Source organism: Macrobrachium rosenbergii, chromosome 12, assembly GCF_040412425.1.
Source record: "Macrobrachium rosenbergii isolate ZJJX-2024 chromosome 12, ASM4041242v1, whole genome shotgun sequence".
Taxonomy (NCBI): domain Eukaryota; kingdom Metazoa; phylum Arthropoda; class Malacostraca; order Decapoda; family Palaemonidae; genus Macrobrachium; species Macrobrachium rosenbergii.
The window spans coordinates 117,772,957-117,787,956 of NC_089752.1; the positions used below are offsets into that span (position 1 = coordinate 117,772,957).

Sequence of the window (15,000 nt, forward strand, 5' to 3'; positions counted from 1 at the left end):
CCAAGGACCATTTCCAAAATCTCTCCTTTTTCAGTTAGAGTACCAAAGACCATTTCCCAAATTTCTCCTTTTTCAGAGAGAATGCCAAGGACTATTTCCAAAGTCTCTCCTTTTTCAGAGGGAATACCAAGGACCATTTCTAAAATCTCTCCTTTTTCACAGAGAATATCAAGGACCATTTCCAAAAAATATCGTCAACTGCTGAATGAGGTGCAACTTAATTATTTTTCTCCTTTCTTTTGAGGTCCAACCCAGGAGGTGGGGAAGAAGGTTAATTTTGTGAGAATGGTTGGGAAAAAGAGAGAAAGAGGTTACGGAGGTGAAGATGTGTGTTTGGTTGGAGGTTGACGGTCAATATTTGAGGAGTATTAAAGCGTACCTCTCATTTCTCTCTCTCTCTCTCTCTCTCTCTCTCTCTCTCTCTCTCTCTCTCTCTCTCTCTCTCTCTCTCTCTGCACTTTCTTTTCATCAGGTACCTGTTTCTCATTCGGCTGTTTAGTGTCGCTGACAGGGTTGGAAGCAGAAAAAAAGAGAAATAGAAGTAAATGGTCAGTACTCCATCAGGCATTTTCACTCTCTCTCTCTCTCTCTCTCTCTCTCTCTCTCTCTCTCTCTCTCTCTCTCTCTCTCTCTCTCTCTCTCTCTCTCTCTCTCTCAGAGGCTGGACAGATATTAGGTTTCTCTCTCTCTCTCTCTCTCTCTCTCTCTCTCTCTCTCTCTCTCTCTCTCTCTCTCTAAGAGGCTGGACAGATATTAGGTTTCGTCCTCTCTCTCTCTCTCTCTCTCTCTCTCTCTCTCTCTCTCTCTCTCTCTCTCTCTCTCTAAGAGGCTGGACAGATATTAGGTTTCGTCCTCTCTCTCTCTCTCTCTCTCTCTCTCTCTCTCTCTCTCTCTCTCTCTCTCTCTCTCTCTCTCTCCGCTCCATGAAAGAATATTTATCAGTTTTCTTGCTTTGTTGTGCGAGTATCAGTAAACGCCTCTCTCTCTCTCTCTCTCTCTCTCTCTCTCTCTCTCTCTCTCTCTCTCTCTCTCTCTCTCTCCACCAGGGTTTCCCCTGGAAGAATATTTATTAGTTTGCATGCCTTGTTTTGTGAGTATCAGTAAACTCCTCTTATTAAAATTATAATTAGGATATGTGCAACTCTGTAGCCCGTACGTCAGCGTTCCTTTATTTCACTTGTCTTTTGTTTTCGTTATGTTATGGGGCGTTACTTGTTATTATTACGTGTTATTATTGCTATTTATTATTACCTATTATTATTGTTTTATTGCCACTAGCATCGAACTGCGCAGTCCTGAATTGTTAGGATACAACTTTCTCAATGTATTAGATATCACGCGATCTGCCGTCAGTGCACCTCACCAGGCGCACTGTAGGCATTGCTAAAGGTTCTTTGCACCGTCCCTTCGTCCCCTAGCTGCAAGCCCTTTCATTCCTTTTACTGTACCTCCATTCATATTATCTTTCTTCCATCTTGCTATCCACCCTCTCCCAACAATTATATTTCATAGTGTAACCGAAGTTTTCTTCCTGTTACACCTTTCAAACCTATTCTCAATTTCCTTTCCATCGCTGAATGGCCTCATAGGTCCCATTCCATTCCATTCCTAGACAGCAGTCGAGGTTCACTTGACAAATTCCCGGGAACGAGAATAAGAATATTCCACCTTTCCAAGAAGCAAAACATCCTTCGATTCCTATTTCAGCTAAAACGTCGCCCCCACCATCTCAGGTGTTGACACTTGTTGCTATTGACTTCTGGGGGAGCGTAACTTCGGGCGAGAGAGAGAGAGAGAGAGAGAGAGAGAGAGAGAGAGAGAGAGAGAGAGAGAATAAAAGCTATTGTGCCCAGCCTCGACTTATCTTAATAAAATTCCGTGCTGGTGAAAGTAGGGGAGTTTATTCGACATTGGGCTTTTGTCATTTTGCCATTCCACTCCCTAATCTCTCTCTCTCTCTCTCTCTCTCTCTCTCTCTCTCTCTCTCTCTCTCAGGTATCTGTCTCTCATTCGGCTGTTTATGGACAGGGTTGGAAGCAGAAGAAAAAGAGAAATAGAAGTAAATAGTCAGTACTTCATCAGGTATTTCCTCTCTCTCTCTCTCTCTCTCTCTCTCTCTCTCTCTCTCTCTCTCTCTCTCTCTCTCTCTCTCTTGCTGAAGAGATATTAGGCTTCGTCGTCTCTCTCTCTCTCTCATGCTGAAGAGATATTAGGCTTCGTCCTCTCTCTCTCTCTCTCTCTCTCTCATGCTGAACAGATAGCTCTCTCTCTCTCTCTCTCTCTCTCTCTCTCTCTCTCTCTCTCTCTCTCTGATGCTGAACAGATATTAGCTCTCTCTCTCTCTCTCTCTCTCTCTCTCTCTCTCTCTCTCTCTCTCTCTCTCTCTCTGATGCTGAACAGATATTACTCTCTCTCTCCGCCCATTCTTCCCACAACCTACGCACCACGTAACTACCCCAGGGGCGGGCTCCACCTCCGGCGTCCCCTGGGGGAAATAGGTCGTTGAATTGAAGGACTTACCCACTGGAAAGAGATTCCGGCTACGGAGCTTCTGATAGACTCGGGGAGGCACCTGGGCCTCGTAATTATGGAGTTTTAATCTTGGAGATCGGGGGATAGCGTTCAGGGCCTGGAAGACTAGGATGTTGTCGAACACTTATTTGTTCTCTCTCTCTCTCTCTCTCTCTCTCTCTCTCTCTCTCTCTCTCTCTCTCTCTCTCTTTTGTTTTTTTTTTAAATAATGCTTTTTGGCTACAATTTTCATTCCACAGTTCTTTTTATTATTATTATTATTATTATTATTATTATTATTGTTATTATTATTATTATTATTATTATTATTATTATTATTATTATTATTATTATTATTATTATTATTATTATTATTCAGAAGATGAAGAACCCTATTCATATGGAACAAGCCCACCAAAGGTGCCATTGACTTGAAATTCAAGCTTCCAAAGAATATATTATTATTATTATTATTATTATTATTATTATTATTATTATTATTATTATTCAGAAGATGAAGAACCCTGTTCATATGGAACAAGCCCACCAAAGGGGCCATTGACTTGAAATTCAAGAAGCTTCCAAAGAGTATTAAGGTGTTCATTCGCAAGAAGTGACAGAAGGTAATGGGAAATACAAAAAGAAGAGATCAGTTATTAGAAAAACCGATAAATTAACAAATAAATAAATAAAAATGTAAGCAAATTACTAAAATAAGAATTGCATTAGTATAGTAATGCATTGCATCTTCGCTTGAACTTCTGAAATTCCAGTCGCACGACTTCCTCTGGAAAGCTGTTCCACAGTCCAGCGGTGTGAGGAATAAAGGGCCTCTGGAACGCTGGAGGAGTTCCAGTTTTCCAGACGTCGCCATATTTGAGAGTTATTGAATGAGAGGGCATGTATGACTTCTTTCCCAGTCTAATTAAAAATTCTGAAAATATAAATGAACTAAGTTTCTCTGTTCATTCCAGTTAGTCTAATTATTATGGACCCCGTTGGGAGGTTAGCGCCATCAGTACACCTCACGGGGTACACTGTAGGCATTACTTAAGGTTCTTTGCAGCGTTCCTTCCTTAGGCTCCTAGCTGCAACCCCTTTCGTTCCTTTTACTGTACCTCCATTCATATTATATTTCTTCCATATTGCTATCCAGCCTCTCCTAACAATTGATTCAAAGTGCAGCCGCTTCTCCTGTGACACCTTTCAAACCTTCTACCTTCAATTTCCTTTCCACCGCTGAATGACCTCATAGCTCCCAGTGCTTGGCCTTTGGCCCAAGCTCTGTATTCCATTCCATTCCTAATTATTATGGAGTGATATTTCACATGTCAGCGGAAGGTGTTCGGTTTTAATGAGGGCTTTTTTGTTATAAGTAGCGACGTTAACGACGATGTTTAGCGTCCGGATCGCGGTGTAATTAAGCCCCGCGTGTAATGAGGGAGATTCGGTTTCCGCGGGTCACGTGACACCCTCCACCACTATCAGGCTGGATGATGATACGTCTTCGTCAAAGGGACTTCGGAACGTCTGACTGTATTCCTTTCATTCCTTTTCTCCTGTGCCCCCGTTCTTATTCTCTTTCTTCCATCTTAATTTCCTTAACCCTCTCCTAACGACTGATTCATGTTGAAACTGCTATGAGGTTTTCTTCCTGTTACACCTTTCAGAGTTCAGACCTTTGTACTGTCAGTCATAGGTCCCAGCTGTTGGCCTTTGGTCTAAATTCTACTTTTTTTTCTGTTCTCATGATATATTGCATCTCTGAATTGTGTTTGCTTCCAGATACATATATTATTATTATTTTATTTATTGTTATTATTATTCAGAAGATGAACCCTATTCATATGGAACAAGCCCACCAAAGGGGCCACTGACTTGAAATTCAAGCTTCCAAAGAATATTAAGGTGTTCATTCAAAAGAAGTAACAGAAGTAAAGGGGAATTCAGAAAGAGATGATCAGTTTAAAAAAAAACATAAATTAACAAGTGAATATATAATTGAATAAAAATATAAGTAAATTATTAAAATGCAAGGAGAATTTTATTACGTATTATTATTTTCAGAAGGTGAACCACATTCATATGGCAAGCCCACCAAAGGGACTATTGACTTGAAATTCAAGCTTTCAATGAATATTATGGTGTTCATTCGAAAGTGGTAACAGAAAGTAATGGGAAATACAGAAAGAGGAGATCAGTTCTTAGAAAAAAATTGATTTTACAGGAAATATGAATACATGTTCTAGAAGGCTCTTGAAAATTACTATGTAAACGTAGATTGCAGACACAGAAACTGTCGTGGATTTGCTATAGTTTGGTACTATGTTATTTTAGATTGAATACGCGAGAGTTAAAGACATGTTGTCACTTCACAGTTTGTCAGAAATTTGTATTTTTTTTTTATTTGAGAGGTCGATTGAGGCTCATTTTATTATTAATATCAGTAATTTTTTGTTCTGAGGCAAAGGCCTGGTTTGTAAACCTTGAATTAGGACAAAGGTTTTTGAGAAACTTCTTGCATTACAAAGTTATTTTTTAGATGTATCAATTACCAAAAAAATGCTCAGGTGCGCTTATGAGAAAGAAAGTATATTTTTTTATTTAATGTCTTTATAAATTTAGAACACGGAAGAGAGAGAGAGAGAGAGAGAGAGAGAGAGAGAGAGAGAGAGAGAGAGAGAGAGCGCAACGTAAAAAGCCAAGACTTTCGTTGACTGATTGCAATTCGTGCGTGTAACCTTTTGTCTTAGTAATGCAACCTTTGCAACCAAAACTATTTTAAAATGTCAGTGTAGTAAAATTCTCTGCATTAGCGCCGTGTGCCTTCGCTGTGGCACGTGAGAGGAAAACTTTATGCGTCCCAGTGCATGAATCCTTGAGAGTCCCTCCTTCCTTTTATGCCTCCAATTATAAACTTACCAGGCTGCAGCCCCCTAGCCTCAATAGTTTTTTTTTTTAGGATTCAAGTTAGCCATAATCGTGCTTCTGGCAACGGCATAGGCCAGGCCACCACCCGGCCGTGGAAAAAGTTTCGTGGGTCGCGGCTCATGCAGCATCATACCGAGACCTCCGAAGATAGATCTATTTTCGGTGGCTTTGATTATACGCTGTAGTGGTTGTACAAATTAGTACAATCTCGTCTGATTCCTGACTCTGTTATTGGTAGAAACTCTGTTTCTCAAGTGTCCAGCTAGAATAAGCTGTTTTATTTTCTAAATCCCCAAACCCAGCAGACGTTCGTTCCTTTTGCTGTACATCCGTTCATATTCCCTTCCTTCCATCTAGCTATCCACCCTTTCATAACAATTGTTGCATAGTGCAATCCTTCTTACTCTCAATTTCAATTTCCGTTTCAGCGCTGAATGACCTCACCATAGATGTCCCAGCCCTTGGCCTGTGGCCCAAATCCTATATATTCCATTCCATTCCAAACCCACTAGCCAGCCATGCAATAAAAAAAAATGCCTGCTAGAATTTTATAATATACCGGGGAATTTGCAAGTCGGGAACATTGCGATAGCTTTAGATTTTACAGGGGAGAGATTCACTTCGTCAGCTGAAAAACCGTGTATCGATTTATTTAGTTTTTACTGTGAGCGAGAAGTTTCTAGTTCATTGTTTGTTCGTGTAATTAGTTCTGAATGTGTCGTTAAAGTTGCCTGCCCTCAGGCGGAGATCTGTAGTTTGATAGGAGGCGGTCAGTGCCGTCAGTGTGCCTCACGCTGTACACTGTAGGCATTGGCATTACTTAGGGGTCTGTGTAGCGTCCCTTTCATGGTCCCTAGCTGCAACCCCTTGCATTCCTTTTACTGTATCTCCGTTCATATTCTCTTTCTTCCATCTTACTTTCCTAAACCTTTTTATTGTCAGTTTCCGTTTCAGCGCTGGGTGAACTCGTCATAGGCCCAGCGCTTGGCTTTTGGCCTAAATTCTATACTCTATTCTTCATATTCGAAATTTATACCTACAAAAATCTCAGTAACACCCGACGAGCAAAGTATTTTATAGAAAACGGATTGCTGTCTATATATATACCTACTAAAATCTCAGTAACACCCGAGGAGCGGAATATTGCATAGAAAACGGGTTGCTGTTTGGGAACTGACTGACGCGGCAGCAGGTGAAGAAGACGGCGAGGCAGGAAGCCCGGAAGAGATAGACCGAAGGAGAGAGAGAGAGAGAGAGAGAGAGAGAGAGAGAGAGAGAGAGAGAGAGAGAGAGAGAGCAGGATCGACCTGAATGATTGGCAGAGTGGAGGAGATACAGCATGAGTGATTTGTGACGGACAGAGGGTGGTGTTGGTGGTGCATGGCTAAGAAAATTGTGATAGCGTGTCTTAAACGCTGTCTGTCAGCTGCGCAGGGGAGAGAGAGTTAGAGAGAGAGAGAGAGAGAGAGAGAGAGAGAGAGGTTGAGATGGCAATGCAACTTGAATATTTCTCACGGAGACTTTAAACGTGAATGTAGCCGTCATGTCTTCCGACCGTATTGATGTCCAATAGTGGTTCTTGCCCTCCGCCACCTATCGGGAGGATAGGCCCTCCTCCTCCTCCTCCTCCTCCTCCTCCTCCTCCTCCTCCTCCTCCTCCTCCTCCTCCTCCTCCTTTGATGTATTTCTCTTTTATTTTCTTCAAACAGGTGCAAGTGAAGGCAGAACGGACCGTACAAGTGTAATACAAATAAAAATTCGGTCGGATTAGTGTTATCTGCGAATGTAAAATGCTTTCTTTTTGAAACATTCTCACATTTATCTTTGCAGGGTTAAGGATAATTCGATGATGGTTAGATACGTGAAACGTGGAAGTGATGTTAACTATTTCCAGAGTTTTGTTAATTTTTATGTTATGATTAAATATTTATAACATTATTTGGCCTACAAATATTGTCTCCACAACCTTTTATTTTTTTGGGGGGGTGTTACGGTACTGTCTGTCAGAGTCTAGCCATTTTGGGGTGGTTGGCTATTTTGCATCAGAGGTTTATCCCCAGCTTAATTTCCTCAACCCTCTCCTAACAATTGTTGCATAGTACAATGGCGAGGTTTTCCTCCTGTTACACCTCTCAAACCTTTTTACTGTCATTTTCCGTGTCAGCGCTGAATGATCTCACGGGTCCTGATGCTTGGCCTTTGGCCTAAATGTTTTATATATTCCAGTCAGAGGTTTATCACTTCTGTCTGCGTTTGGAAAACTGCACCATCTGCAGAATTTTCTAAATTGAGATGTGCCACCTATTGGGCTCGTGAAACACTAATACACAAGTTGCTGCAGTTTCAGAATGATTCTTCAATGCTTTCCACGAGCATTTAGGGGGTCCCGTTTGCAGTATCTGCAAAATCAGTAGTAAGGCAAGGGAAAACTGCAGTATCTGCAAAATTGTCGAAATTGAGATATGCCACCTACTGGGCTCGTGAAACACTAATACACAAGTTGCTGCAGTTTCAGAATGATTCTTCAATGCTTTCCACGAGCATTTAGGGGGTCCCATTTGCAGTATCTGCAAAATCAGTAGTAAAGCAAGGGAAAACTGCAGTATCTACCATTTTTTCTCAGTTCTCTATTTTTGCAGATATTGCAGTCTTCCATTTTAGGGCAGAGATATTTATCGAATATATTGAGGGTGTACGAGATTTTAGCGTAAAAATAGCCATGTGGTTAGTTAGGCTTTCCATATCGGCACGGGCCGTTTAATTCCCGTGCCTTGGGTGTTTACCATTCGGCCAGTTGTTAAGTGTGACTGTGTGGTGGTTTTCAAATAGAAATATTGAGCTCGCATTAAAGGAGAAAGGTGTTTATACTGTAAAGGAGTTATTGTCGACCATCACAATAGACCATCAAGGAATCCTTGATTAAAAAAGATTGGAAGAATATCGTCTTGTTCCTCCACCTAAATCTGTGTTTGGTTTCATGCACGCATCCACAAGCACAGATCGGTGCGTGATTCATGCAAAGCCAGGCAAATGGAGCGAGAGTGTTGTAAATATTAGAGATTATGTTGCAGAATTAAATGAACGAATTAATCCCAGATATTAAGAGACTAAAGAGTGATAGTTTTGTTTTGACTTCTGCACGAATTACCCTTTGCTTTCAGCGGTTGTTTGTTTATGTATTTTGCTCTGTAATTCGCTCGGATATGTAAGTGATTCTTTGCACAGGCTCTTCATCGTGGACTTTATTGTATAAATTATACGAGACTAATGAATAGACACATACAGTCATACATTGTATGTATGTGTATATATATATATATATATATATATATATATATATATATATATATATATATATATATGTATATATACATTTATATATATATATATATATATATATATATATATATATATATATATATACATATATATACATTTATATATATATATATATATATATATATATATATATAAAATATGATAAATGTAATTTGTGCATATATGTGTATATATACACAGCCATTTTATATATATATATATATATATAAAATTTACATATATAGATATATATACTATATTCACGTTTATATATACATATATATATGTATGTGTGTGTGTGTGTAATATAAAGGCGTGATGTAATAAAATACTAATACCAGTGCGTTTGTGCATGTGATTATCAGAGAAAATTTCGAAAAAACCGGATAATTACCAAATAAAAATCAGAAGCCCAAAGACTGGCATTCGCTCAAGCTCACTATTATTATTATTATTATTATTATTATTATTATTATTATTATTATTACACTTCAACAGAGGAAGCCTGTCCACACGGACGGAGCGTTTGATCGTCCCCACGTACCCCACAAAGGTTTGAGGCTTATTCCAGCAACAGCTATTACTTCTTTTAATAGTTATTTCTTTTGTCGTGCTGATGCCCGAGCAAAGGGGATTAAAAAAAAATATTCGTCGCCTTTTCAAAAATCCTCGGGACGTGGGACTTTAGAATTTTGTCGGAGCGTGAGACTTGGTACGTGTTGGGTATATACAGCAAGTGGGGAGGGAGAGAGAGAGAGGAAGTCGCGGTTCCCCATCACTCATCAGCGCGCACGGCTGCACACTGAGAGAGAGAGAGAGAGAGAGAGAGAGAGAGAGAGAGAGAGAAGGGAAAAAGTTAAAAGAAGCTTGTGGGAGTTGATGGTGAACTGCACACACACACACACACAGAGAGAGAGAGAGAGAGAGAGAGATTCTCTAAATCAGTCTGCCGTTTTTAGTTAGAGAGAGAGAGAGTTAAAAGAAGCTCGTGGGAGTCGACGGTGAACTGCACTCTGAGACACAGAGAGAGAGAGAGAGAGAGAGAAAGTTAAAAGAAGCTTCTACGTAGGAGTTGACGGAGAAATAACGATTGCCTTATGTGCAGGTGTAACAAGTCTTATTTGTTGAGAGAGTAATTATAAGGACTCAAATGCATTCCATAAACTGTTTTGTCTTATATTCTTTTATATGCCCTCGTCAAATCTTATTTTCATGTGTTTAGTTCAAGCAGAAATCCTCTCTAGCAGATAAATGCTTACTTGCTATTTCTTTGTTTGCCGTCCATACGTTTATAAACACAGATACTCCGGGTATTGTTGTGTTTTATAAAAACGCATTTTATGTCTTCAATTTTGAAGTTCATAATCATGATATAGAAATAAAAATAATTATTGTGTGAGTCACAATCTCTGGTCTTCACCTCCAGGCAATATCATTTTGCAATCTGTTACAATACCTTCAGGTTATGTTGTTGTGAGATAGATTAATATTTAATTCCTTAACTAATCCTTTTTTTTCTTTTTTCCAGGGGTTTTGGCAAGCAGGGATATCAGTGTCAAAGTAAGTAACAGTCTCATTAGTATTATTATTGTTATTGTAGCTGCAACCCCTTTCATTCCTTTTACTGTACCTCCTTTCATATTCTCTTCTATCTTAATTTCCACCCTCTCCTTACAATTGATTCATAGTGCAACTGCTTTGAGGTTTTCCTCCTGTTACACCTTTCAAACCTTTTACTGTCAATTTCCGTTTCAGCGCTGAATGACCTCATAGGTCCCAGTGCTTTGTCTTTGGCCAATATTCTGTATTCAATTCAATTCAGTTCATAACTTGAAGCTTGAATTTCAAGTCAGTGACCCCTTTGGTGGGCTTGTTCCATATAAAAAGGGTTCATCTTCTTCTTCTTCTTCTTCTTCATAATAATAATAATAATAATAATAATAATAATAATAAGAAGAAGAAGAAGAAGAAGAAGAAGAAGAAGAAGAAGAAGAAGAAGTATCAAGACCTGGGAATCGAAATAAGAAGGATATGGAATATGCGGGTGGAAATTGTACCCATAATCATAGGAACACTAGACACGATACCCAAGATCCCTGAAAATGAACCTGGAAAAACTAGATGCCGAACTAGCTCCAGGACTCATGCAGAAGAGTGTGCTACTAGAAACGGCGCACATAGTGAGAAAAGTGACGGACTCCTAAGGAGGCAGGATGCAACCCGGAACCCCACACTATAAATACCACCCAGTCGAATAGGATGACTGAGGTAGACATTAAAAAATAATATTAATAATAATAACTTGTGGATTTGTTCCTCCATTGTAGCTTCAACACCGTTTACTGCCTTTTTAATGTCATTATTTCTTCATGAGAAGAATCTTTTCTTATTTATTTATCATCGGTACCTTCATGCGTCATACAAAAGGTATTCGTGGTTCATCCTTGTGATAGACCATTCTGTCTCTCTGTTGCTTGTATCTTTCATGATTTAAAATGGTATCTGTAGCAATTATATTGGCTCTTTTGATCTAGATTTTTAGTTTTTTTTCGCAAGGGTATCTTCTTCTGTACAATCCGCAAAATATTATTATTAGTTTTCTGTAAAGAAGACTATTGTGCCTGTTTTGTCTGTCCGTCCGCACTTTATTCTGCCCGCACTTTTTCTGTCCACCCCTCAGATCTTAAAAAATACTGAGGCTAGAGGACTGCAAATTGGTATGTTGATCATCCACCCTCCAATTAACACACACACCAAATTGCAGCCCTCTAGCCTCCTCAGTAGTTATATTTTGTTTAAGGCTAAAGTTAGCCATAATCGTGCGTCTGGCAACGGTATAGGGCAGGCCACCAACGGGCAGTGGTTAAAGTTTCATGGGCTGAGGCTCATACAGCATTACACCGAGACCACCGAAAGTAGATCTTTCGGTGGCCTTGATTATACGCCGTAGCGGCTGTACAGAAAACTCGATTGCGCCGAAGAAACGTCGGCCAATTTGTACTTTTTTTTGTTCATCAGATCAAAATTGAATTCAAATATTATGAAAAGGCTGAAAATTGTATATTCAGCATTGCCTGGTAGAGTGACATATCCAGAGTGTGGTGTAAGATCCACTTTCCACCTTGGAAACTGTTTAGACAGGGACAAAATATTGACATATACATATATGTACATACAAGGATTTTGGATGTCTTATTAAAGTGATGAGAAGTAAAGGAACATCTCTTCTGAATCAGGTCTGAGATGCCATTCAAATCGGCGTTATTGTAGTGGGTTCGGACAAAGGCGGTCTATATATAGCCTCTGAGACTATAGCACTCGCCCCAGGTAAACCAGGTCTGTGATACGAAAAAATAACAAGTTTTCTGTACAGCGTATAATCAAGGCCACCGAAAACAGATCTATCTTTCGGTGGTCTCGGTATAATGCTGTATAACCGCGGCCCATGAAACTTTATCCACGGCCGGGTGGTGGCCTGGCCTATACCGTTACCAGAGGCACGATTATGGCTAACTTTAACCTCGAATAAAATACAAACTACCGAGGCTAGAGGGCTGCAATTTGGTATGTTTGATGATTGGAGGGTAGCTGATCAACATACCAATTTGCAGCCCTCTAGCCTCAGTAGTTTTTAAGGTCTGAGGGCGGACAGAAAAAAGTGCCATCTCTATAGCTGTTTCCTTTTACAGAAAACTGGAAGCTTCAGGAACTAGGCTTTAACTTGGAGATGACTTCAGTGGCCTATTTTTATTGTGAAATAAGTTGAATTTCCCCATTATATAGGTATCTATCGACAGGAATATAGATCTATAAAAGATAAAGCAAAATAAAAGTGTCGATAACGGTACGAGAAACCAGAAGAACGACTCAGGGACAGAAAGCCTTCAGGACGTTGACAGTATTCTGACAAGGAGGAGGCAAATCCATTTCACTCCAAACACAGCCTCCCACATCCTCCCACCTCCCACCTCCTTCCTCCCACCTCCTACCCCAGCCTCCAAGCCACCTTCAGGAGCTGAAATAAGAAAAGGAAACGAGAGTCTTTGTGTCCAACTCGAAATGAAATAGCAAGTCTGGCTGGGCTGAAGGAAGCTGGATTTTTTTTTTTTTCTTTCTCTTTTTTTGGCCCCGTTCCCAGTCCGGCGAACTTCTGACAAAGTAGTGATTGCTCCTGCCGGGGACCCTGGCGAGAGTAATGCCATTATGCTAATGGGTTCCTTCCCTTCTGCTGCGAGTACAGTGTGACTCGCATAAACTAGGAATTCTCGAATGCTCATGAGGTCCCCTCCTCCTCCTCCTGCGGGGCTCGGAGCGAGGGAGATTGGTTAAGAAGGTTTTGTATCTTTTTTTTAGTTTTCCGTAAGATTAAACTATTGAGATGGCTACTTGTCTGTCCGTCCGAACTTTTACTGTCCGCCCTCGGATCTTAAAAACTACTGAAGGTAGAGGGCTGCAAATTGGTATGTTGATCATCCACCCTCCAGTCATCAAACATACCAAATTGCAGCCCTCTAGCCTCAGTGTTTTTTTTTTTTATTTTATCCAAGGTTAAAGTTAGCCATAATCATACCTCTGGCACCGCTATAGTACCAACAGCACAGGCCACAACCGGACAGTGGCTGAGTTTCATGGGCTACGGCTAAGAGTTTCATGGGCCGTGGCTGAAAATTTCATACAGCATTATACGCTGTACAGAAAACTCAATTGCTTGTGCTTACGAGAAGGCGCAGGTTTTTTGATTTACAAGAAATCTTGTCTTCCAAGAGATTTTTCGAAGCTGTGTTGTGTCAAGATGAAATAGGAATGTTATATAAAGTTTCACTAGTTTATACAAGGCGGAAATAGCGTCTTTCTTTTCATAATTAAACAAGTTGGGTTTTCTGTACAGCGTATAATGCTGTATGAAACTCTCAGCCGGCCCTGGTGGCCTGTGTTGTTGCGACGCCAGAAGCACGATCATGGCTAACTTTAACCTTAAATTAAATCAAAACTACCGAGGCTAGATGGCTGCAATTTGGTGTGTTTGACGATTGGAGGGTGGATGATCAACCCACCAATTTGCAGCCCTCTAGCCTCAGTAGATTTTAAGATCTGAGGACAGAAAGCTAAAATCTGAAACACGAAGAAATTGTAAAGCATCAGGAACAAAATAATATCTCATTATTTAGCGTTTCACACCAAAGAAATTTAAATCCGACATCTTTAGCAGCGAGATTTGAATGTATAAATTCGGCGTTCCAATATTTTTTTTCCCCTTCTTCCACCCCTTTTCGTCCTCAGGAAGAGAAATTGCGGTGATTCTACCTTGTAAATGCGCTTACCGGCAAAACTTATGTGTTTGTGGGGCGTTTGGCTCTGCATATCTGCATATTCTCGGTGAATGGCAGAGGGCGGACTTTCAGTCGGCTGTTTCCTATGCGCATAAATGCTGCTCGAACCCCTTCTCTCTCTCTCTCTCTCTCTCTCTCTCTCTCTCTCTCTCTCTCTCTCTCTCTCTCTCTCTCTCTTTTTCTGCCAGCGGTGTGTTGTTTGGGTCGAATTTATAGCAAGGCAGTTTAAGGTTATTTTTTAGTTTTCTGTAAAAAAAAACTATTGTTCCGGCTTTGTCTATCCGTCCGCACTTTTCTGTCCGCCCTCAGATCCTAAAAACTGCTGAGGCTAGAGGGCTGCAAATTGGTATGTTGATCACCCACCCTCCAATCATCAAGCCTACTAAATTGCAGCCCTCTAGCCCCAGTAGTTTTTATTTTATTCAAGGTTAAAGTTAGCCATAATCGTGCTTCTGGCAACGATACAAGATAGGCCAGCACCGGGCCGTGATTAAAGTTTCATAGGCCGCGGCTCATACGGCATTACACCGAGACCACCGAAAGATAGCTCTATTTTCGGTGGCCTTGATTATACGCTGTACAGAAAACTCGATTGCGCTGAAGAAACTTCGGGGTGTTGTGTACTTGTTTTTGTATGTGCTAACTTCTATGTGCTAAGCATGCTCGGGAAAGAAGGAGCAGTAGAACTGAGGAAAAATGGACTGTGTTAGGTTTTCAACATTGATACTGGCGTTTCTTTTCAATCGTGACATTCTCTTAGAAATTCAAAAGCGTTACAATCTTTTGTTTTCCCGGCGGGTTACATTCAAGTACAGTATGAAGTTCATTTTGATGACATTTGTGTGAATTGATGCGCGCGCACACACACACACCTAAATGGTAATCCATTTCACAGCAGTCTTTATATTAT

General features: G+C 40.4%; 1 protein-coding gene across 11 annotated transcripts in view; it reads left to right on the forward strand.

Annotated features, from left to right (window-relative positions):
* LOC136843961 (protein kinase C, brain isozyme-like) overlaps positions 1-15,000 on the forward strand; it is a 576,940-nt gene that overhangs the window by 404,914 nt on the left and 157,026 nt on the right. For all 11 annotated transcript variants that reach the window (XM_067112974.1, XM_067112977.1, XM_067112972.1 and 8 more), the window contains exon 2: positions 10,289-10,320. In XM_067112974.1, coding sequence (XP_066969075.1) covers positions 10,289-10,320 — 32 coding nt within the window. The remainder of the gene's footprint in view (positions 1-10,288; positions 10,321-15,000) is intronic.